This window comes from Salmo trutta, unplaced genomic scaffold, assembly GCF_901001165.1.
Source record: "Salmo trutta unplaced genomic scaffold, fSalTru1.1, whole genome shotgun sequence".
NCBI lineage: Eukaryota > Metazoa > Chordata > Actinopteri > Salmoniformes > Salmonidae > Salmo > Salmo trutta.
In genome coordinates this window covers 136,076-160,992 of record NW_021823073.1, presented here as the reverse complement: position 1 = coordinate 160,992, position 24,917 = coordinate 136,076, and the positions used below count along the sequence as shown (strand labels likewise).

At 43.0% G+C, this 24,917-nt stretch overlaps 1 protein-coding gene across 2 annotated transcripts in view; it reads right to left on the bottom strand.

Annotated features, from left to right (window-relative positions):
- The window catches only part of phka2 (phosphorylase kinase, alpha 2 (liver)), a 33,683-nt gene that overhangs the window by 8,378 nt on the left and 388 nt on the right, over nucleotides 1–24,917 (bottom strand). The window contains exons 2-28 of one of the 2 annotated variants that reach the window (XM_029747616.1): nucleotides 24,811–24,902; nucleotides 22,462–22,620; nucleotides 20,209–20,256; nucleotides 19,868–20,036; nucleotides 19,682–19,764; nucleotides 18,425–18,505; nucleotides 18,150–18,248; nucleotides 17,586–17,732; nucleotides 16,896–16,949; nucleotides 13,863–13,985; nucleotides 13,523–13,618; nucleotides 13,206–13,313; nucleotides 13,009–13,087; nucleotides 12,568–12,702; nucleotides 12,373–12,482; nucleotides 11,093–11,237; nucleotides 10,453–10,531; nucleotides 10,154–10,287; nucleotides 9,837–10,007; nucleotides 8,734–8,870; nucleotides 8,494–8,632; nucleotides 7,817–8,130; nucleotides 7,515–7,644; nucleotides 5,692–5,793; nucleotides 5,290–5,408; nucleotides 676–702; nucleotides 278–331 (exon numbers count right to left, since the gene is read on the bottom strand). In XM_029747616.1, coding sequence (XP_029603476.1) covers nucleotides 278–331; nucleotides 676–702; nucleotides 5,290–5,408; nucleotides 5,692–5,793; nucleotides 7,515–7,644; nucleotides 7,817–8,130; nucleotides 8,494–8,632; nucleotides 8,734–8,870; nucleotides 9,837–10,007; nucleotides 10,154–10,287; nucleotides 10,453–10,531; nucleotides 11,093–11,237; nucleotides 12,373–12,482; nucleotides 12,568–12,702; nucleotides 13,009–13,087; nucleotides 13,206–13,313; nucleotides 13,523–13,618; nucleotides 13,863–13,985; nucleotides 16,896–16,949; nucleotides 17,586–17,732; nucleotides 18,150–18,248; nucleotides 18,425–18,505; nucleotides 19,682–19,764; nucleotides 19,868–20,036; nucleotides 20,209–20,256; nucleotides 22,462–22,620; nucleotides 24,811–24,888 — 3,120 coding nt within the window. In that variant the 5' untranslated portion in view covers nucleotides 24,889–24,902. The remainder of the gene's footprint in view (nucleotides 1–277; nucleotides 332–675; nucleotides 703–5,289; nucleotides 5,409–5,691; nucleotides 5,794–7,514; nucleotides 7,645–7,816; nucleotides 8,131–8,493; nucleotides 8,633–8,733; nucleotides 8,871–9,836; nucleotides 10,008–10,153; nucleotides 10,288–10,452; nucleotides 10,532–11,092; nucleotides 11,238–12,372; nucleotides 12,483–12,567; nucleotides 12,703–13,008; nucleotides 13,088–13,205; nucleotides 13,314–13,522; nucleotides 13,619–13,862; nucleotides 13,986–16,895; nucleotides 16,950–17,585; nucleotides 17,733–18,149; nucleotides 18,249–18,424; nucleotides 18,506–19,681; nucleotides 19,765–19,867; nucleotides 20,037–20,208; nucleotides 20,257–22,461; nucleotides 22,621–24,810; nucleotides 24,903–24,917) is intronic. The other variant, XM_029747617.1, reaches the window with a different exon arrangement.

Genomic DNA, 24,917 nt, shown 5'->3' with positions numbered 1-24,917 from the left:
GTACCGACATGCATGTGTCACTCATGTTCACACACACACACACACACACACACACACACACACACACACACACACACACACACACACACACACACCTACCATACAGTCTTATGTTTTCCTTTTACTTTGAATCAAATACAGTACATGTTACCATGACGACACCAGTACATGTTAGTACAGCAGCATAAGGCAACGTAACGAAGAAAGACAAGCGTTCAGAGTGAACCTCATCTGCATGGTTTAGTGAACATGGGATAATGAGGGAGACATGGTTTACCGTGGAGCGGGGAGAGGTGACATTGCTGCTGATGGAATAACCACTGTTACTCATCTGGAAAGGAACAACACGGAGAAGACGTCATGTTGTCATCGAGGGAGAGACAGAAGGAGAGGATGACGGCGTGAAGGAAAGTCAAACTCACACCTTGGAAATACAGTTTAGATTATGATAAAACACTAGACACAGTTAAAGATGTGGGCTAGGAAACAGGCAGACATGATCAGCAGCTCAGCATGAGGTAAGGCACTACTGACTGTGTTCTAGTACAGCTGGTATGAATGGGCTTTCAGCTGGTGGCTTCATGTCATGTTATAATGGTTGGTTTCTTTATGGTCTAGCTGTGGAGATTAGAGCTGATGAGGCAACATGACTATTAACTAACAAACTCAACCCACGCTGATCGGACGAAACGAGTCATCCAACTGTAATCAGAACCATACAACATTACAACATTATTACTACTATAGACAAAGAGCATTCTGTCATCATATCTAACTACAATCAAACATACAGAAAGAGCATTAGGTCTATACTGACCTGTAGATTAAATTATAGAGCATTAGGTCTATACTAACCTGTAGATTAAATTCTAGAGCATTAGGTCTATACTAACCTGTAGATTAAATTATAGAGCATTAGGTCTATACTAACCTGTAGATTAAATTATAGAGCATTAGGTCTATACTGACCTGTAGATTAAATTATAGAGCATTAGGTCTATACTAACCTGTAGATTAAATTATAGAGCATTAGGTCTATACTGACCTGTAGATTAAATTATAGAGCATTAGGTCTATACTAACCTGTAGATTAAATTATAGAGCATTAGGTCTATACTGACCTGTAGATTAAATTATAGAGCATTAGGTCTATACTGACCTGTAGATTAAATTATAGAGCATTAGGTCTATACTAACCTGTAGATTAAATTATAGAGCATTAGGTCTATACTAACCTGTAGATTAAATTCTAGAGCATTAGGTCTATACTAACCTGTAGATTAAATTCTAGAGCATTTGGTCTATACTAACCTGTAGATTAAATTATAGAGCATTAGGTCTATACTGACCTGTAGATTAAATTATAGAGCATTAGGTCTATACTAACCTGTAGATTAAATTATAGAGCATTAGGTCTATACTGACCTGTAGATTAAATTATAGAGCATTAGGTCTATACTAACCTGTAGATTAAATTATAGAGCATTAGGTCTATACTAACCTGTAGATTAAATTCTAGAGCATTAGGTCTATACTGACCTGTAGAGTAAATTATAGAGCATTAGGTCTATACTAACCTGTAGATTAAATTATAGAGCATTAGGTCTATACTAACCTGTAGATTAAATTATAGAGCATTAGGTCTATACTAACCTGTAGATTAAATTATAGAGCATTAGGTCTATACTAACCTGTAGATTAAATTATAGAGCATTAGGTCTATACTGACCTGTAGATTAAATTATAGAGCATTAGGTCCATACTAACCTGTAGATTAAATTATAGAGCATTAGGTCTATACTAACCTGTAGATTAAATTAGAGAGCATTAGGTCTATACTAACCTGTAGATTAAATTATAGAGCATTAGGTCTATACTGACCTGTAGATTAAATTATAGAGCATTAGGTCTATACTGACCTGTAGATTAAATTATAGAGCATTAGGTCTATACTAACCTGTAGATTAAATTATAGAGCATTAGGTCTATACTAACCTGTAGATTAAATTATAGAGCATTAGGTCTATACTGACCTGTAGATTAAATTATAGAGCATTAGGTCTATACTAACCTGTAGATTAAATTATAGAGCATTAGGTCTATACTGACCTGTAGATTAAATTATAGAGCATTAGGTCTATACTGACCTGTAGATTAAATTATAGAGCATTAGGTCTATACTGACCTGTAGATTAAATTATAGAGCATTAGGTCTATACTAACCTGTAGATTAAATTATAGAGCATTAGGTCTATACTGACCTGTAGATTAAATTATAGAGCATTAGGTCTATACTGACCTGTAGATTAAATTATAGAGCATTAGGTCTATACTAACCTGTAGATTAAATTATAGAGCATTAGGTCTATACTGACCTGTAGATTAAATTATAGAGCATTAGGTCTATACTAACCTGTAGATTAAATTATAGAGCATTAGGTCTATACTGACCTGTAGATTAAACTACAGAGCATTAGGTCTATACTAACCTGTAGATTAAATTATAGAGCATTAGGTCTATACTAACCTGTAGATTAAATTATAGAGCATTAGGTCTATACTAACCTGTAGATTAAATTATAGAGCATTAGGTCTATACTGAACCTGTAGATTAAATTATAGAGCATTAGGTCTATACTAACCTGTAGATTAAATTATAGAGCATTAGGTCTATACTAACCTGTAGATTAAATTATAGAGCATTAGGTCTATACTAACCTGTAGATTAAATTATAGAGCATTAGGTCTATACTGACCTGTAGATTAAATTATAGAGCATTAGGTCTATACTGACCTGTAGATTAAATTATAGAGCATTAGGTCTATACTGACCTGTAGATTAAATTATAGAGCATTAGGTCTATACTAACCTGTAGATTAAATTATAGAGCATTAGGTCTATACTAACCTGTAGATTAAATTATAGAGCATTAGGTCTATACTAACCTGTAGATTAAATTATAGAGCATTAGGTCTATACTAACCTGTAGATTAAATTATAGAGCATTAGGTCTATACTAACCTGTAGATTAAATTATAGAGCATTAGGTCTATACTAACCTGTAGATTAAATTATAGAGCATTAGGTCTATACTAACCTGTAGATTAAATTATAGAGCATTAGGTCTATACTAACCTGTAGATTAAATTATAGAGCATTAGGTCTATACTAACCTGTAGATTAAATTATAGAGCATTAGGTCTATACTAACCTGTAGATTAAATTATAGAGCATTAGGTCTATACTAACCTGTAGATTAAATTATAGAGCATTAGGTCTATACTGACCTGTAGATTAAATTATAGAGCATTAGGTCTATACTAACCTGTAGATTAAATTATAGAGCATTAGGTCTATACTAACCTGTAGATTAAATTATAGAGCATTAGGTCTATACTAACCTGTAGATTAAATTATAGAGCATTAGGTCTATACTAACCTGTATATTAAATTATAGAGCATTAGGTCTATACTAACCTGTAGATTAAATTATAGAGCATTAGGTCTATACTGACCTGTAGATTAAATTATAGAGCATTAGGTCTATACTAACCTGTAGATTAAATTATAGAGCATTAGGTCTATACTGACCTGTAGATTAAATTATAGAGCATTAGGTCTATACTAACCTGTAGATTAAATTATAGAGCATTAGGTCTATACTAACCTGTAGATTAAATTATAGAGCATTAGGTCTATACTAACCTGTAGATTAAATTATAGAGCATTAGGTCTATACTGACCTGTAGATTAAATTATAGAGCATTAGGTCTATACTGACCTGTAGATTAAATTATAGAGCATTAGGTCTATACTAACCTGTAGATTAAATTATAGAGCATTAGGTCTATACTAACCTGTAGATTAAATTATAGAGCATTAGGTCTATACTAACCTGTAGATTAAATTATAGAGCATTAGGTCTATACTAACCTGTAGATTAAATTATAGAGCATTAGGTCTATACTAACCTGTAGATTAAATTATAGAGCATTAGGTCCATACTGACCTGTAGATTAAATTATAGAGCATTAGGTCTATACTAACCTGTAGATTAAATTATAGAGCATTAGGTCTATACTAACCTGTAGATTAAATTATAGAGCATTAGGTCTATACTAACCTGTAGATTAAATTATAGAGCATTAGGTCTATACTGACCTGTAGATTAAATTATAGAGCATTAGGTCTATACTAACCTGTAGATTAAATTATAGAGCATTAGGTCTATACTGACCTGTAGATTAAATTATAGAGCATTAGGTCTATACTGACCTGTAGATTAAATTATAGAGCATTAGGTCTATACTAACCTGTAGATTAAATTATAGAGCATTAGGTCTATACTAACCTGTAGATTAAATTATAGAGCATTAGGTCTATACTAACCTGTAGATTAGATTAAATTATAGAGCATTAGGTCTATACTAACCTGTAGATTAAATTATAGAGCATTAGGTCTATACTAACCTGTAGATTAAATTATAGAGCATTAGGTCTATACTAACCTGTAGATTAAATTATAGAGCATTAGGTCTATACTAACCTGTAGATTAAATTATAGAGCATTAGGTCTATACTAACCTGTAGATTAAATTATAGAGCATTAGGTCTATACTAACCTGTAGATTAAATTATAGAGCATTAGGTCTATACTAACCTGTAGATTAAATTATAGAGCATTAGGTCTATACTAACCTGTAGATTAAATTATAGAGCATTAGGTCTATACTAACCTGTAGATTAAATTATAGAGCAACCTTTTCTAGCATGAGAGCTACTTTTAAATTATGAAACATTTCACAAGATACGCATTCATTTTTTCCGAGCTTTCAAATAGGCAGTCTTTGTATTTTCCCAAATTCAGTTTTCTTGGGGGAATGTCATTCTGTCTAGTCAGAAGATAGTTATTATGATCCCTAACTGGCTAAACGAAGTGAATGACAAAAGCACACACCACACAGACACAAAAGGGGCAATATTGCTGGAAATGAATGGTCAGATATTGTTTTCCGCTTGGCTTTAAGCCAGTTGTGGCTAACCAGGGGTGGTTGAATGTCAATGTGGATTTGATTGGATAGTAGCCGGGAGCTTGACTTGTCTAATACTAGTGAGATTTGTTTATGACAGTTTGCGGTAGAACACGTGAAAAATAAATGCTTTTTCAGAATTGTTTGGTGAGCTACTCAGGTAGACTGTGAGTTACTGGTAGCTTCTGATGGACCTGTTGGAGAACCCTGATGTAGATATTCTCCATGACATGCAATAGTCAGCTGACGTGACCATACCTGTTTGATCTCACGCTTCAGCTTGCGGATGCCGGTGCGCTCAGTCTTAGTGGCTCCAGTGTGACCCAGCTCATGGATGGAGACAGCCGGGCTGGTGGCTGACGACTGCATAGGACGCACTGACACAGGAGAAAGGGACACAGACAACACAACAATTCATTTGACTCAATAAAATAGTACTACACCTGCAAAGATACCAGTACACCTGTAAAGATTTGAGAAGAATCAGAAAATGTATTAATACTGTAGAAACTACTAATGCTGGCTATGTAGGGGTCGGGGCTAGGGGTCTATGTAGGGGTCGGGGCTAGGGGTCTATGTAGGGGTCGGGGCTAGGGGTCTATGTAGGGGTCGGGGCTAGGGGTTGGGATAGGGGCTGATTTGGGATTGGGAAAGACTCACTGCTCCTCTCCACCCCAAACTCCTTCCCACTGAGGATGTGATGTAGCAGGTTCTTCATGTCTGAAGGACTCAAGTTCATCAGGCTCTCAGAGGCCTCCTCCCCTGCAGAGGACAGAAAGAGAGATGGCTGCAACGCTGAGTAGAGACACTCTGTAAAAACTCCCCAGGCACTTCCACACTAAAGGCCATACAGCTCAACATCCAGATACAGTAGTGTTACTACTAACCAGGTTTACCTGAAATAACTACCAGAGCCCTATTCAGATGGTGAGTCTACTGAGGCCTTTAGAACACAGCTGATATATTCTACCATTCTAAGAATGGTACTGAACCCTACCTGAGCAGTGTAGACCGAACCCTACCTGAGCAGTGTAGACCGAACTCTACCTGAGCAGTGTAGACCGAACCCTACCTGAGCAGTGTAGACACAACCCTACCTGAGCAGTGTAGACACAACACTTCCTGAGCAGTGTAGACCCAACGCTACCTGAGCAGTGTAGACCCAACGCTACCTGAGCAGTGTAGACCCAACGCTACCTGAGCAGTGTAGACCCAACGCTACCTGAGCAGTGTAGACCCAACGCTACCTGAGCAGTGTAGACCCAACGCTACCTGAGCAGTGTAGACCCAACGCTACCTGAGCAGTGTAGACCCAACGCTACCTGAGCAGTGTAGACCCAACGCTACCTGAGCAGTGTAGACCCAACGCTACCTGAGCAGTGTAGACCCAACGCTACCTGAGCAGTGTAGACCCAACGCTACCTGAGCAGTGTAGACCCAACGCTTCCTGAGCAGTGTAGACCCAACGCTACCTGAGCAGTGTAGACCCAACGCTACCTGAGCAGTGTAGACCCAACGCTACCTGAGCAGTGTAGACCCAACGCTACCTGAGCAGTGTAGACCCAACGCTACCTGAGCAGTGTAGACCCAACGCTACCTGAGCAGTGTAGACCCAACGCTACCTGAGCAGTGTAGACCCAACGCTACCTGAGCAGTGTAGACCCAACCCTACCTGAGCAGTGTAGACACAACCCTACCTGAGCAGTGTAGACACAACCCTACCTGAGCAGTGTAGACCGAACCCTACCTGAGCAGTGTAGACCGAACCCTACCTGAGCAGTGTAGACCGAACCCTACCTGAGCAGTGTAGACCGAACCCTACCTGAGCAGTGCAGACCAAACCCTACCTGAGCAGTGCAGACAACCCTACCTGAGCAGTGCAGACAACCCTACCTGAGCAGTGTAGACCCAACGCTACCTGAGCAGTGTAGACACAACCCTACCTGAGCAGTGTAGACCGAACCCTACCTGAGCAGTGTAGACCGAACCCTACCTGAGCAGTGTAGACCGAACCCTACCTGAGCAGTGTAGACCGAACCCTACCTGAGCAGTGTAGACCGAACCCTACCTGAGCAGTGTAGACCGAACCCTACCTGAGCAGTGCAGACCGAACCCTACCTGAGCAGTGCAGACAACCCTACCTGAGCAGTGTAGACCCAACGCTACCTGAGCAGTGTAGACCCAACGCTACCTGAGCAGTGTAGACCCAACGCTACCTGAGCAGTGTAGACCGAACCCTACCTGAGCAGTGTAGACACAACCCTACCTGAGCAGTGTAGACCGAACCCTACCTGAGCAGTGCAGACAACCCTACCTGAGCAGTGTAGACCGAACCCTACCTGAGCAGTGTAGACCGAACCCTACCTGAGCAGTGCAGACAACCCTACCTGAGCAGTGCAGACAACCCTACCTGAGCAGTGTAGACCGAACCCTACCTGAGCAGTGTAGACCGAACCCTACCTGAGCAGTGCAGACAACCCTACCTGAGCAGTGTAGACTGCGGGCCAGCTCTGTAGCCATCACCTGCATGATGAGTCCAATTCGGAGACGCAGCATGTCCCCAAACAGAGCCGGCTGGGAGCGGACGTACATGGCCAGGTACACTATGATCTCCTGCATCATCACAATACAGCAGTCATTACTTTCCCTTCATCACAGAGACTTGTTACAAAACTGACCAAAGTTTGCTTTAACATCTCAAGCTAGACTCGCATCAGGCAGAGAGTTTTGATGGAAATGGGCATCTGTAAGCATCTTATATAATCACAGTTGTAATTTGTTGTACCTGAGTGAGCACAGCGATGCTGATGTCCTGCCCACTGGCCTCATAGATCAGAGAGTTGAGCTCTTCTGGAGGAAGAGGAGCTGAGATGACTTTCTCCCTGGGCTCTGGTGGTAACCCCACTGTCAGCTGCTTGTGGTGGGAGATGAGATCTGTACAGGCCTCAGCCAGCACCTCCACTCTCTTTCTCAGGATACCAGAGATGTATCTGATCAGACCCCACTCCTTGTTGGCCCCAGCCTGGGCATACAGCTCCTCCAGGAGACACCTCACACTGACCCCACCCTGACCCCCCACGTCCACCAGCCAATCAGCACCTTTTAGGATAGAGAGAATTACATTTCATTCAGTTCAATTCAATCTGAGGAGTCAGTTCAATTCAACTCAACCTGAGGAGTCAATTCAATTCAACTCAACCTAGAATTCAATTACATTTGGTTCAATTCAGAGATTCAATTCAATCCAACACGTGTACAATCTAATCCAGGGGTGGGAACAATACGGCCCATTTGATCCGACCCGCAGGAGGTTGGAGTTAAACAAGAAATGGGGGAAATGATTATTTTGTGTGTAAAAAAGAAAAACTCCAGGCCATACTTGAACACCTACAACTAAACAGAGAGTGTGTAGAAATGATAATGGACCTTAACAGTTTGCCCACCTCTGATCTAAATCAGTACCTTTCATTACACACAGGATGTAGAGGATGTCTGCCTGGTCCTGCAGTGTGGGACACTCCTTCAACTGTCTCACCAGAGACCCAAAGTCTGTGTTACCCTGGGAGTCCCGCGGCAGCTGGAGGTCTGCAATACTGGGGGCCTGACAGCAAAGATACACACACACACTCATTAGAGGATCCTAACACACAGATGCACCAGAAAGACAGTGCTGGAGTTTGTTGTTGGTGTAGACTAACTGACCTTGGGCTGCTGTTGATGTGGTGTGTGGTGGTGTGGTTGGTGTGGATGGAGCGGTGTGAGCTGGGCCACGTGCAGTAGGTTGAGGGATTTACGGTGCTTGTTCATGATGGGAGTCATAGGAAGATACATGGAGGCCTCTGTAAGAAACAACACTCACCATACACTATTTGTATTTATTATGGATCCACATTAGTTCCTGCTAAGGCAGCAGCTACTCTTTCAGGGTATCAGCAACATTAAGGCAGTTAAAACAATACAATACATTCACAACAGATTTCATAACATATTAAGTGTGTCCCCTCAGGCTCCTACTCTACTACCACATATCTACTACCACATATCTACAGAGTACCATACAGTAGGAACCTACAGAGTCCCAACCATACAGTAGAAACCAACAGAGTCCCAACCATACAGTAGAAACCTACAGAGTCCCAACCATACAGTAGAAACCAACAGAGTCCCAACCATACAGTACAAACCAACAGAGTCCCAACCATACAGTAGAAACCAACAGTCCCAACCATACAGTACAAACCAACAGAGTCCCAACCATACAGTAGAAACCAACAGAGTCCCAACCATACAGTACAAACCAACAGTCCCAACCATACAGTAGAAACCAACAGTCCCAACCATACAGTAGAAACCAACAGAGTCCCAACCATACAGTAGAAACCAACAGAGTCCCAACCATACAGTAGAAACCAACAGAGTCCCAACCATACAGTAGAAACCAACAGAGTCCCAACCATACAGTAGAAACCAACAGTCCCAACCATACAGTAGAAACCTACAGAGTCCCAACCATACAGTAGAAACCAACAGAGTCCCAACCATACAGTAGAAACCTACAGAGTCCCAACCATACAGTAGAAACCAACAGAGTCCCAACCATACAGTAGAAACCAACAGTCCCAACCATACAGTAGAAACCAACAGTCCCAACCATACAGTAGAAACCAACAGTCCCAACCATACAGTAGAAACCAACAGTCCCAACCATACAGTAGAAACCAACAGAGTCCCATACATACACCTAAACATTACCCTAAACCTAACACTTGGTGAATAAACAAACAGTAAATGTGATGATAACTTACTAGGCATGTTGAGGCCTTGGACCTGGGCCATGAAGGAGAGGATGTCTCTGGTGGTGTGTTCAGCACTAAACACGTGGTGCTGCCCCCTCTGGATGGGAGGGAGATGACACTTGGTGGCTGTGCTCTGCATCAGCTGGCTGAGGTAGTGGTCAAACATGTCCTTGGAGCTGCCTGGAGGGGGGCGGGAGTTAAATGTAGACTGAGCAATATGACATTACATACCGCAAACACAAACATGCAAACACAAACACACACACACACACACACCAATGACCTATACAGACATAAACACACACAGCACACCACGGCTGACGTACCTGAGGGGACATAACTTTCTTCTTCATCGTCTTCTTCATTCTCCAGCAGGTCGTCATCAGTGTCTCCGTCGAGGAAGCTGAGCTCTGTGTGGAACGAGGTAGTCTGGAAGCTGGAGATGTTTGCCATCTGAACCCTGCAAAACACACAAGATGGAATGGAACCAAATAGGACATCACTAGAACTTCCACAACCAGGGATGTAGTGACATAAATAGTGGAGCCTAGCATTTCCTTCTGTAAATATCCAGAGAGCTGCCTTAAGATGAGTGACCTTAGAAATGGAAGAGAGTCAGTCTGACCTTGCCCCTCCAAAGTATCCATCGTGCAGCTTCCTCAGAGTGGACAGAATACACGGGTCGATGCTCTCACCATCATCCACTGGGAACAACAAGGGAAACATGATCAATTAACCAACCAATCAATAAACGTTGTTTGTCCCATACAGAATGTAGTTTCCCAGCAAGAGTCAGTTTCCTGGACACAGATTAAGCCTTGAATTCCCATTTAAATAAATGTTTAGTCCAGAAGTCACACAAACAACACAGAATGATTACCCAGCACGCTGTGTGTGATGGGGAAGGGGAGGGTATTTACCCAGCATGCTGTGTGTGATGGGGAAGGTGTAGTTATTTACCCAGCATGCTGTGTGTGATGGGGAAGGGGAGGGTATTTACCCTGCATGCTGCGTGTGATGGGGAAGGGGAGGGTATTTACCCAGCATTCTGTGTGTGATGGGGAAGGTGTAGTTATTTACCCTGCATGCTGTGTGTGATGGGGAAGGGGAGGGTATTTACCCAGCATGATGTGAGTGATAGGGGAGGGTATTTACCCAGCATGCTGTGTGTGATGGGGAAGGTGTAGTTATTTACCCAGCATGCTGTGCGTGACGAGGAAGGGTATTTACCCAGCATGATGTGTGTGACAGGGGAGGGTATTTACCCAGCATGCTGTGTGTGATGGGGAAGGTCAGGGTAGGGCGTCCGGTCATCCTCCAGGAGGAGGAGAGATAGGACAGCTCCGTCCTTAGCATCTCCACTATCATCTGGTTGTCCAGAGCCAGGTAGAAGTGATGCTGGTCCAGGAACTAAAGGAGAGGAGAGAGATGGCCAAAACTACTGCTCCAGCCCAAACACACCTGATTCAGTCCTACACAAACATACCTGATTCAGCCCTACATAAACACACCTGATTCAGCCCTACATAAATACACCGGATTCAGTCCTACATAAATACACCTGATTCAGTCCTACATAAACACACCTGATTCAGTCCTACACAAACACACCTGATTCAGTCCTACACAAACACACCTGATTCAGCCCAACACAAACACACCTGATTCAGCCCAACACAAACACACCTGATTCAGCCCTACACAAACACACCTGATTCAGCCCTACACAAACACACCTGATTCAGCCCTACATAAATACACCGGATTCAGCCCTACACAAACACACCTGATTCAGCCCAACACAAACACACCTGATTCAGCCCTACACAAACACACCGGATTCAGCCCTACATAAATACACCGGATTCAGCCCTATACAAACACACCTGATTCAGCTAATCAAGGTCTTGATGAGCAGATAATTAGTAGAATCAGGGGCCGTATCCAAATATTTATATACACTGAGGTCACCCGACCTCAACCCAATAGAGATGGTTTGGGATGAGTTGGACCGCATAATGAAGGAAAAGCAGCCAACTCCTTCAAGACTGTTGGAAAAGCATTCCAGGTGAAGCTAGTTGAAAGAATGCCAAGAGTGTTCAAAGCTGTCATTAAGGCAAAGGGTGGCTACTTTGAAGAATCTCAAATATAAAATATATTTTGATTTGTTTAACACTTTTCTGGTTACTACATGATTCCATATTTTATAGTTTTGATGTCTTCACTATTATTCTACAATGTAGAAAATAGTACAAATAAAGAAAAATCCTTGAATGAGTAGGTGTGTCCAAACTTTTGACTGTTGTGATTACCAGCTGAGATCAACTTTCATGATTTTCCTCCTGGTTCAAAGTTTGTCTGGGCAGTATCTTAACATCATCCTAAAACCTACTCTGAGCTGGGAGTTATTTTAAAGTCTTAAAACAGGTTTTAACCAGATTCCTGCTTTGTGGATACAGCCCTAGGTGTGCTAGATTAGGATTTAACAGGAGCATTTAGGGAGATATTACCTTAAGACAGTAGAGGTCCTAACAAAGTAAGTCACCTGAGGGGTGAATGTGTAGGTGCGGTTCCGGATCACGTAGAATTTCGAGGTTCCCAGAACTCCAATGTGCCTGTATGGCCTCCCGCTCAGATTCAACTTCTTGCAGTTTCCTGTGAAACAAGTCATTAGCATTGTAGGGCTTATGAAGGCTTTATGAATGCTCTACGAAGGCTTTCTAAGTACTTGTAACTGTACCCAGTTTGACGTAGACGTGGCTGAGGATGCGAGCAGGCATGACTCTGATGGGCTGGACCTCAGAGATGGTCTGGACCTCTATTTCATCGTTCTTCAGCAGCTCCTGGATCTCCTTCGACTCTGCTAACACACACACTGCCAACGTACACACACACACATACACAGAGAAACAAATTAAGGTATGTACACAGAAACAAATGGTTTGTAAACGCACATACATGAAGGCACACACACACACACACACACACACACACACACACACACACACACACACACACAAGGGAAAGGAAACTCTCAGATAGGCAGCCCTGACCACAGAGCAAATGATCTTAACAAAATGAGTTAAATCAATAACAAGTCTAGAACTGTATATTACTTCTACAGTTAAAGGATGTAAAATGTCTTCCAGCTGCATGAGAGGAAATCAGACATGCTGCAAACCTTGTACAACTACGTCCGGCTTGAAATTGGTGGAGAATCGCCTGTTGAGAGGGTCGATCTCTCCAGGGGCGAGGAATCCCTTGAAGGAACAGATGGAGAGAGAGAACAGTGAGGCGAGAAAACCACCAACCAACACCTCACTGTGGTAGACAGAGACAGAGTCACTCTATTAGAAGACGCCAGCAGGATGTTTTTACCTCAGCCAGCAGAGAGCTAACAATGTAGAGAGACTGTCCCCACATGTGAGGTAACTGACCCATAGCCACTCTGTCCACGGAGTGAGGGTTCCCGTACTCTTCCTCCATCTGAGGGAAACACCACACATTTACGGTCTTCCTCACTTAGTTGTAGAGACATTGTTACTTATCAGGATTCAGAAAGGAAGCAAGTGTAGACTGTTACTTCTCCACAGTCCATATTGGCACAAGGAGTAAAGCTGACGTGCCCTAAAGAAAGACGGATTTCCAATTTACACATGGACAATAAAGTTGTATTCAAAGGGTCATGGCGATACCTTTTCAGGTGGGACAGCGTAGAGCTCAGGCATCAGGCAGATCCCAGGCTTCCCTCTGATCAGGACTTCTTCCAGAGCATCTCTGTACTCCTGCACCTGGAGACAGGAACCAGGAAAGGACATGTTATACATGCAGACACGTGACCTGGGGTGGTCTAGCGGTCTGACATCACCCGCTCTGAGACCTAGAAGTAGTTGTTTCTCTTGATCTGAATTGGACACAGCTTTTGTGGAGTGACAGGTAACGATGCTTCATGGGTGACAGGCGTATTCAGAGGGTCTCAGGATAGAACCCAGGTTGGGACGAGGAGAGGGACGGAACCAACACTGTCACACACACCTGTACTAGGTCTCCACTGAAGATGCCGTCCAGAATGAGGTAGGTCCAGAACACTGGCCATTCACATTCTATATTCTCAAACAGTTTGAGTTCAGCTGGGTCGTAGTGGAGACGGGACGGGTCCTGAGAAAGACATACAGACAAACACGGAAATATTACACCACATTTCTTATCTAAAAAGAACAGGGCTAATCTTTAAACGAGAGTTAAATGAAAGGAAAAACCCACTACAAGACTATCTTTTGGTATTTTTTTCATTAGTCCACTCTTGATACAGTACCAAAATGTTTTGCATGTCAGCAGTCAAGTTTTCAAGATATTGGACTTTCAAGAAGCAAAGTAGTGTCACTTGCCACATCATCATAAGATGCAAAACGCATCATGATGTGGCAAGTAACACTTTGTGGACGAATGACAAAAATACCAACAGATTTGAAGTATATTTTTCCTTTAATTTATACTGTTTTATCTGTAACCACGTTTACCGTAAATTCCGGACTATAAGCCTCAACTTTTTTCCCACGCTTTGAACTTCGCAGCTTAAACAATGACGTGGCTAATATATGGATTTTTCCCGCTTTCAAATTTGTGGGTCCTGACAGCGTGGAGCATTGTCAAAAAATCCACTATCATCAATGGGTTTCGAAAGGCTGGACTGCTGCGTGTTGAAGAGGGCTCAGCGGGGGATTTGCCTCCGGATGAAAGTGACGAGAGCGACAATGAAAACGATCCAATATCGGATGAAGCAATTCTGAGGCTATTCAACTACGACACCAAAGGAGATGGTTTCAGTGCACAGGAGGAGGAAGATGGTGACCAATGACTTTCTTGGTAGGCTACTGTTTACTGCTAATTTTTTATTTTTTGTTACAAGCCGTGCTTCGTTAAAGCCTATTTATTTTTGTTACAAGCCGTGTTTCGTTAAAGCCTGTGTAAAGTTCATTTGTTTCAATGTACCGGTAGGCACCTGCGGCTTATAGACATGTGCGGCTTATTTATGTTAAAAATAGTATTTTTTTTTAAATTCAGTGGGTGCGGCTTATATTCAGGTGCGCTTAATAGTCCGGAAATTACGGTACATCATGACAGCTGTGATGGAAACAGGACGTTTTGCTGTAATTTTATAAACGCCAACAGGTAATTTGTTCGTTCAACATGGTGGGATCTTGGTGAGTAAAATGTATTATGCAGGAAATAGCGGTTCGAACGCCTTTATGCGCAAATATTGATATAATAACCATCATATCGAAGTAAACTTGGTGTCACGCGATGATATGTTCTGTTGTCCTCCCACTACGACTCGGGACAGCACGCAGTTTATTAGGCTACAGATGATATGTTCTGTTGTCCTCCACTACGACTCGGGACAGCACGCAGTTTATTAGGCTACAGATGATATGTTCTGTTGTCCTCCACTACGACTCGGGACAGCACACAGTTTATTAGGCTACAGATGATATGTTCTGTTGTCCTCCACTACGACTCGGGACAGCACGCAGTTTATTAGGCTACAAATGATATGTTCTGTTGTCCTCCACTACGACTCGGGACAGCACGCAGTTTATTAGGCTACAGATGATATGTTCTGTTGTCCTCCACTACGACTCGGGACAGCACGCAGTTTATTAGGCTACAGATGATATGTTCTGTGGTCCTCCCACTACGACTCGGGACAGCACGCAGTTTATTAGGCTACAGATGATATGTTCTGTTGTCCTCCACTACGACTCGGGACAGCACGCAGTTTATTAGGCTACAGATGATATGTTCTGTTGTCCTCCACTACGACTCGGGACAGCACGCAGTTTATTAGGCTACAGATGATATGTTCTGTTGTCCTCCACTACGACTCGGGACAGCACGCAGTTTATTAGGCTACAGATGATATGTTCTGTTGTCCTCCCAGTACGACTCGGGACAGCACGCAGTTTATTAGGCTACAGATGATATGTTCTGTTGTCCTCCACTACGACTCGGGACAGCACGCAGTTTATTAGGCTACAGATGATATGTTCTGTTGTCCTCCACTACGACTCGGGACAGCACGCAGTTTATTAGGCTACAGATGATATGTTCTGTTGTCCTCCACTACGACTCGGGACAGCACGCAGTTTATTAGGCTACAGATGATATGTTCTGTTGTCCTCCACTACGACTCGGGACAGCACGCAGTTTATTAGGCTACAGATGATATGTTCTGTTGTCCTCCACTACGACTCGGGACAGCACGCAGTTTATTAGGCTACAGATGATATGTTCTGTTGTCCTCCACTACGACTCGGGACAGCACGCAGTTTATTAGGCTACAGATGAAATAAATGATGATGAACTTCACAGGATGGTGAAAGTACAAGGTGATGAGCTTGATGCTTCTTTCCAATAAATATCGAGGGTCTTATTCTGGTGACACCATGAACGATGCTTGGTTGCCGTTTGACAAATAACAATATTTTCACTCTCATCAATAATAATGTAATCATGTAGACGAGCCTACACACACTGTATCTGCCAGCTGTTAATCATGTAGACGAGCCTACACACACTGAATCTGCCAGCTGTTAATCATGTAGACGAGCCTACACACACTGAATCTGCCAGCTGTTAATCATGTAGACGAGCCTACACACACTGAATCTGCCAGCTGTTAATCATGTAGACGAGCCTACACACACTGAATCTGCCAGCTGTTAATCATGTAGACGAGCCTACACACACTGTATCTGCCAGCTGTTAATCATGTAGACGAGCCTACACACACTGAATCTGCCAGCTGTTAATCATGTAGACGAACCTACACACACTGAATCTGTCAGCTGTTAATCATGTAGACGAGCCTACACACACTGAATCTGTCAGCTGTTAATCATGTAGACGAGCCTACACACACTGTATCTGCCAGCTGTTAATCATGTAGACGAGCCTACACACACTGTATCTGCCAGCTGTTGGCTAGAGCGCAGACACAAGACCATTGGATGGAAATCTAGTTTATTTCACACAGTAAGGAGAAAAACATACAAATCTGTACAGTACCTCTCTTGGGCATCTGTATCCATCTCTGATGAAACGGCAGCAGCCATAGCGTCCCTGGAGAAGAGAACGGAGTCATTTAGAAACGTCATTCTAGAGCACCATTAAGCATAGCCAATGGAGGTTTCCCATTGGCTAGGCTTAATCTGAGTCTGGGAATCAACTAGCCCCTAAAGTGTGTCTGTGGTCCAGTCTAGACAGGCTCCTATCTACCTGTATATTGGGTATGATCTCACTGTATCTGTGGTCCAGTCTAGACAGGCTCCTATCTACCTGTATATTGGGTATGATCTCACTGTATCTGTGGTCCAGTCTAGACAGGCTCCTATCTACCTGTATATTGGAGATGATCTCACTGTATCTGTGGTCCAGTCTAGACAGGCTCCTATCTACCTGTATATTGGAGATGACCTCACTGTATCTGTGGTCCAGTCTAGACAGGCTCCTATTTACCTGTATATTGGGTATGACCTCACTGTATCTGTGGTCCAGTCTAGACAGGCTCCTATCTACCTGTATATTGGGTATGACCTCACTGTATCTGTGGTCCAGTCTAGACAGGCTCCTATCTACCTGTATATTGGGTATGACCTCACTGTATCTGTGGTCCAGTCTAGACAGGCTCCTATCTACCTGTATCTTGGATATGACCTCACTGTATCTGTGGTCCAGTCTAGACAGGATCCTATCTACCTGTAGCCTGGATATGATCTCAGTCTTAGTGATGGTGACCAGGTCTGCGTCCTCCACAGCGAAGGCAGGGAAGGAGATGATCGACAGGAGACCAGCATCAATCTCTTTAGAGGTGGAGGCTCGTGGCAGCATGGAGCACAGGATAGCCTGGAGAGGTCAAATAGAAACGGGTCAGTTTCTGACAGATGGCGTCATTCTGACACCACCGTGTTGCCAGGAGACATCAGTCATGCTAGCTGACGTAAGACAATGGTCAGTTTCATACATATCATTTTAAGGTTTATAAAATAATCTGCTTAAACCAGACTGGACACTGCCCTCACCAGGCTAGAGAAGATTAAACCAGACTGGACACTGCCCTCACCAGGCTAGAGAAGATTAAACCAGACTGGACACTGCCCTCACCAGGCTAGAGAAGATTAAACCAGACTGGACACTGCCCTCACCAGGCTAGAGAAGATTAAACCAGACTGGACACTGCCCTCACCAGGCTAGAGAAGATTAAACCAGACTGGACACTGCCCTCACCAGGCTAGAGAAGATAGGACATGTTTATCACAGTACCTGGCAGTGCTCCACCTCGTCCGGCAAAACGTGAATGACAGATTTGGGTCCTCCATGAGCCCCAAAGAGGTCCAGCTCATCAATGGCCTCCAATGCAGCCTGAACATAAAACCCAACAGGTTGTTGTTTTAGGAGTAGATATAGTAGCTGTGTTGCGATAAGAGGACTGTTATGAGTCTAGACATGGTAGTTAAGATACGACTGGAGGCATAAAAGGAGACCATGTATTATCATTGTTACATATAGGACACGTATTACATCTAAAGCATCAGTACCTTGGCCATTCCCACAGAGCTGGTGTTCAGTTCTGGGATCCCCTGATTGGTCTTGTCCCCTCGCTCCCACATCCCATAATCCTGCATAGAGAGAGACACACACAGAGTTACCATGACAACCAGGTTTAAAATAATTTTAACCTATATATAAATGTATTTTACCTAATCCAATATATACAGTATATTCTATTTACACAAATAGTAATCAGTAGGACATATGCACTCTGTTTTAACTCCTCACGTCGGTTCAGAAACTGTGCTATTCTCAGAAAAGGACAACGCTGACAGGGAGATTCTGGACTATCTGCTTATTCTGGTTAGTGAAGTCGCTAACCAAGACATATTCTCCTGGATGGGAAACGTATTCTGGTTAGTGAAGTCGCTAACTAAGACACATTCTCCTGGATGGGAAATGTATTCTGGTTAGTGAAGTCGCTAACCAAGACATATTCTCCTGGATGGGAAATGTATTCTGGTTAGTGAAGTCGCTAACCAAGACATATTCTCCAGGATGGGAAACGTATTCTGGTTAGTGAAGTCGCTAACCAAGACATATTCTCCTGGATGGGAAATGTATTCTGGTTAGTGAAGTCGCTAACCAAGACATATTCTCCTTAATGGGAAACGTATTCTGGTTAGTGAAGTCGCTAACTAAGACAGTCTCCTGGATGGGAAATGTATTCTGGTTAGTGAAGTTGCTAACTAAGACACATTCTCCTGGATGGGAAATGTATTCTGGTTAGTGAAGTCGCTAACTAAGACACATTCTCCTGGATGGGAAACGTCAGTTGTTGACCAGTTGAACCGTTTATTTTTCAGTACCATGTCAGCTCTCTGTTGACATCATGTTAATGCTATATTTGGCTAAGTAGGTTTTACCTGTTAGTTGTAGCTGACTACACAGACTTTTGACCTGTTGGCTCTTTTAAGCTAAAAATATGTTGATGCTTTTGGGGTTAAGTGCTGATGTTCCCATGTTGACCAATGAAATGTATTGAAAGTTATTTTACCAACCAATCAGAAAGTTCACTGTGTGGGTATTTCCAATATACTGTATAAGCCATGTAAAAGGTCTTGTTTGGTAAGGTGTTCATCTATAGTCTCCTCTATCTCTACAGGTATTCCTATGTGATCTTCAGTAATAGTATTGCTTCTCTCTCCATTACTGTTCACACTTCTATTACTTCCTGCTAAGTCGTATGCTAGTGAGGTTAGAAGAATAGAGCCTCCCTCAAACAGACCTTGAACATTACCTACCGCAACTTTATAAGCAGCCTCAATGTAGAAGACCAGGTTCTGGATAAAAGCCACTTCATGCAGGGTTGATATGATACGAAGACCTGGAGAAGACCAGAGAGTGATAAAGAACAACGCCACTGGTATACTGTCAAGTTATTTCACAATGACACACACACACACACACACACACACACACTACGGTACCTGAGGCGGTCATCTGAGCCAAGACCAGCAGGTACAGAGAGGTGGCATCAACCTGCAGGTGTCCCCACTGATCGTCCCCCACCACGGTAGCACAGGTTGGGGTGTGGTACTTGGCGTGCAGGCAGTCCTTGGGGCTCTGGGTGTGTTTAAACTTCTCCACCTTGGCCACCTGTAGTCAGACACGCTGACATGTTCAGGAAAGGCTATTACACAGCCAGACCAAGGGAGAAACACATACAGAAATGCTCCCACAGCATAGTGCATTGTTGCCCTTATGCCATATACTAGTGACTGTGTTGTTACATGGTAGAAGAAATGGGACAGTAACCACGGTAACCCACCTGTCGCATCATACACTGGAGCAGCCCTTGCATCAGCTTGACAACACTCTGTAGAATAATACAAAAATAGATATTTACCACACCTTACATGGATCGGTAACTCCTGCTTTCCCAAGTTTATCTATTCAGGACTCCAAGGACTGAAATATACCAATCTCTGCCTGTGGCCTACAACATAGATCAGAGGACAACATGCATGGAAAACACTAACATGTTTCTGTAAAGGATTGTCTTGTTTTGACACAGTGTGATCATGAGGTCAAGGCCTTGCAGTCAAGGAATATTCAGACCTCCTTTCCAACACAGATCACACAGTACAGTAAGTATGGGACACAACACAGATCACACAGTACAGTAAGTATGGGGGATACAACACAGATCACACAGTACAGTAAGTATGGGACACAACACAGATCACACAGTACAGTAAGTATGGGGGATACAACACAGATCACACAGTACAGTAAGTATGGGACACACAACACAGATCACACAGTACAGTAAGTATGGGGGACACACAACACAGATCACACAGTACAGTAAGTATGGGGGACACAACACAGATCACACAGTACAGTAAGTATGGGACAGAACACAGATCACACAGTACAGTAAGTATGGGACACACAACACAGATCACACAGTACAGTAAGTATGGGACACACAGAACACAGATCACACAGTACAGTAAGTATGGGGGACACAACACAGAACACAGATCACACAGTACAGTAAGTATGGGGGACACAACACAGATCACACAGTACAGTAAGTATGGGGGACACAACACAGAACACAGATCACACAGTACAGTAAGTATGGGGGACACAACACAGATCACACAGTACAGTAAGTATGGGACACACAACACAGATCACACAGTACAGTAAGTATGGGACACACAACACAGATCACACAGTACAGTAAGTATGGGACACACAACACAGATCACACAGTACAGTAAGTATGGGACACACAACACAGATCACACAGTACAGTAAGTATGGGACACACAACACAGATCACACAGTACAGTAAGTATGGGACACACAACACAGATCACACAGTACAGTAAGTATGGGACACACAACACAGATCACACAGTACAGTAAGTATGGGGGATACAACACAGATCACACAGTACAGTAAGTATGGGACACACAACACAGATCACACAGTACAGTAAGTATGGGGGACACACAACACAGATCACACAGTACAGTAAGTATGGGGGACACAACACAGATCACACAGTACAGTAAGTATGGGACAGAACACAGATCACACAGTACAGTAAGTATGGGACACACAGAACACAGATCACACAGTACAGTAAGTATGGGGGACACAACACAGAACACAGATCACACAGTACAGTAAGTATGGGGGACACAACACAGAACACAGATCACACAGTACAGTAAGTATGGGGGACACAACACAGAACACAGATCACACAGTACAGTAAGTATGGGGGACACAACACAGATCACAGATCACACAGTACAGTAAGTATGGGGGACACAACACAGATCACACAGTACAGTAAGTATGGGACACACAGAACACAGATCACACAGTACAGTAAGTATGGGACACACAACACAGATCACACAGTACAGTAAGTATGGGACACACAACACAGATCACACAGTACAGTAAGTATGGGACACACAACACAGATCACACAGTACAGTAAGTATGGGGGACACAACACAGATCACACAGTACAGTAAGTATGGGGGACACACAGAACACAGATCACACAGTACAGTAAGTATGGGGGACACACAGAACACAGATCACACAGTACAGTAAGTATGGGGGACACAACACAGATCACACAGTACAGTAAGTATGGGGGACACAACACAGATCACACAGTACAGTAAGTATGAAGGACACAACACAGATCACACAGTACAGTAAGTATGGGACACACAGAACACAGATCACACAGTACAGTAAGTATGGGACACACAACACAGATCACACAGTACAGTAAGTATGGGACACACAGAACACAGATCACACAGTACAGTAAGTATGAAGGACACAACACAGATCACACAGTACAGTAAGTATGAAGGACAGAACACAGATCACACAGTACAGTAAGTATGGGACACACAACACAGATCACACAGTACAGTAAGTATGGGACACACAACACAGATCACACAGTACAGTAAGTATGGGGGACACAACACTATTTTGACAGAGCCTGCTGTGAGATGGGAGCCAGCCAGTCACCTGCTCCAGTTCGTAGGCCTTGGCCTTGTCCTCATCCCGGTCAGCGTTCTTCCTGTAGGCCATCCCCAGACCCCACACCGCCAGGATGCTGTAGACATTGTCACGCACCCAGGCATCTGGCAGCTGGGCACTGCAGGGCAACAGGCCTGTTACTGGGTTCTGGAGACACACACACACAGGTTAGACAGGCAGGCAGATAGATATCTAAGTCTGGGCTCTGGCCGGGCCACTCAAGGACATTCACAGACTTGTCCCGAAGTCACTCCTACTGTACGTTGTCTTGGCTGTGTACTTAGGGTCCTTGTCCTGTTGGAAGGTGAACCTTCAACCTAGCCTGAGGTCATGAGAGCTTTGGAGCAGGTTTTCATCAAGAATCTCTCTGTACATTGCTCTGTTCATCTTTCCCTCGATTCGGACTAGTCTCTCAGTCCCTGCCGCTGAAAAACATCCCCACAGCATGATGCTGCCACCACCATGCTTCACCGTAGGGATGGTGCCAGGTTTCCTCCAGACGTGACTCTTGGCATTCAGGCCAAAGAGTTAAATCTTGGTTTCATCAAATGAAATTGTATGTCACATCACATGTGTCAAATACAACAGGTGTAGACCTCCCAGTGAAATGCTTACTTACAAGCCTTTAAACAACAATGCTTTAAGGATATTTAAAAAAAAAATAGATAAGTAAAAAATAGAAAATAAAAGTAACAAATAATTAAACAGCAGCAGTAAAATAATAGGCTAGGCTATATACAGGGGGTACCGGTACAGAGTTAATGTGCGGGGGCACCGGTTAGTTGAGATAATATGTACATGTAGGTAGAGTTAAAGTGACTATGCATAGATTATAAACAGAGAGTAGCAGCAGCGTAAAAGAGGGGTCTGGGTAGACAGAGAATCTTGTTTCTCATGGTCTGGGAGTCCTTTAGGTGCCTTTTGGCAAACTCCAAGCGGGCTGTCATGTTCCTTTTACTGAGGAGTGACTTCCGTCTGGCCACTCTACCATAAAGGCCTGATTGATGGAGTGCTGCAGAAGGTTCTCCCATCTCCACAGAGGAACTCTGAAGCTCTGTCAGAGTGACCATTGGGTTATTGGTTCCCTCCCGGACCAAGCCCCTTCTCCCCTGATGGCTCAGTTTGGCCAGGCAGCCAGCTCTACTTCTTTCCTTTAAGAATGATGGAGGCCACTGTGTTCTTGGGGACCTTCAATGCTGCAGAAATGTTTTTCTACCCTTCCCCAGATCTGTGCCTCGACACAATCCTGTCTCGGAGCTCTACGGACAATTCCTTCGACCTCACAGCTTGGTTTTTGCTCTGACATGCACCGTCAACTGTGGGACCTTATATAGACAGGTGTGTGCCTTTCCAAATCATGTCAAAACAATTGAATTTACCACAGGTGAACTCCAATCAAGTTGTAGAAGCAGCTCAAGGATGATCAATGGAAACAGGATGCACCTGAGCTCAATTTACAGTCTCATAGCAAAGTGTCTGAAAACTTATGTAAATAAGGTATTTTTGTTTTGGGGTATGTCATTATGTCATTATGGGGTATGATGTGTAGATGATGTGTAGATTGATGAGGGGAAAAATATATTTAAATTAAGGCTGTAACATAACAAAATGTGGAATAAGTCAAGGGGTCTGAACAGTTTCCAAATGCACTGTAGCTGGCCACTAGAGATTTATTTATATATATATATATATGTGTATGTGTGTGTGTGTGTGTGTGTGTGTGTGTGTGTGTGTGTGTGTGTGTGTGTGTGTGTGTGTGTGTGTGTGTGTGTGTGTGTGTGTGTGTGTGTGTTGATTTATTTTCCCTTTTGTACATCGTTACAACACTGTATAAAGATATAATATGACATTTGAAATGTCTTTATTCTTTTAAAACTTTTGTGAGTGTAATGTTCACTGTTAATTTTTTATTGTTTATTTCACTTTAGTTTATCATCTTTTTCACTTGCTTTGGCATTGTAAACAAATGTTTCCCATGCTAATATAGCCCCTTAAATTGAAATTGAATTGAGAGAGAGAGAAAGACTGTTGACTGAACTCAAGTAGAGTAGATAAGACAAATACTTTCTATGTTCTCTCTCTATTTTAAGTTGACCTTTGTCCAAGCTTTTATTTATTTTAGGGAGTCCACGCCGGGACAGTTTGCCCAGAGCTATTGACTCTTGGCTTTCTAAGGATAAGTAACAGACATTTAAACTACTGTGGGGATTTCACTGAGGTATCAATGTCATTACACCTATTGTGCATGACTACTTTCATTGCAAATGGCAACTGTACGACTGTTATTCGTCACCAGGTATGGTGTCTGGCAGTGGTACGTGATATAATGAAACATACCTGGTGACATAGAATAGTCTCATGAACGAGCCTGGCGAATCCATCGAGCTTCACACCTGAGTTACTGCGGCTCCGCATGTTGCCGTCTCTACCTGTCAATATGAAAT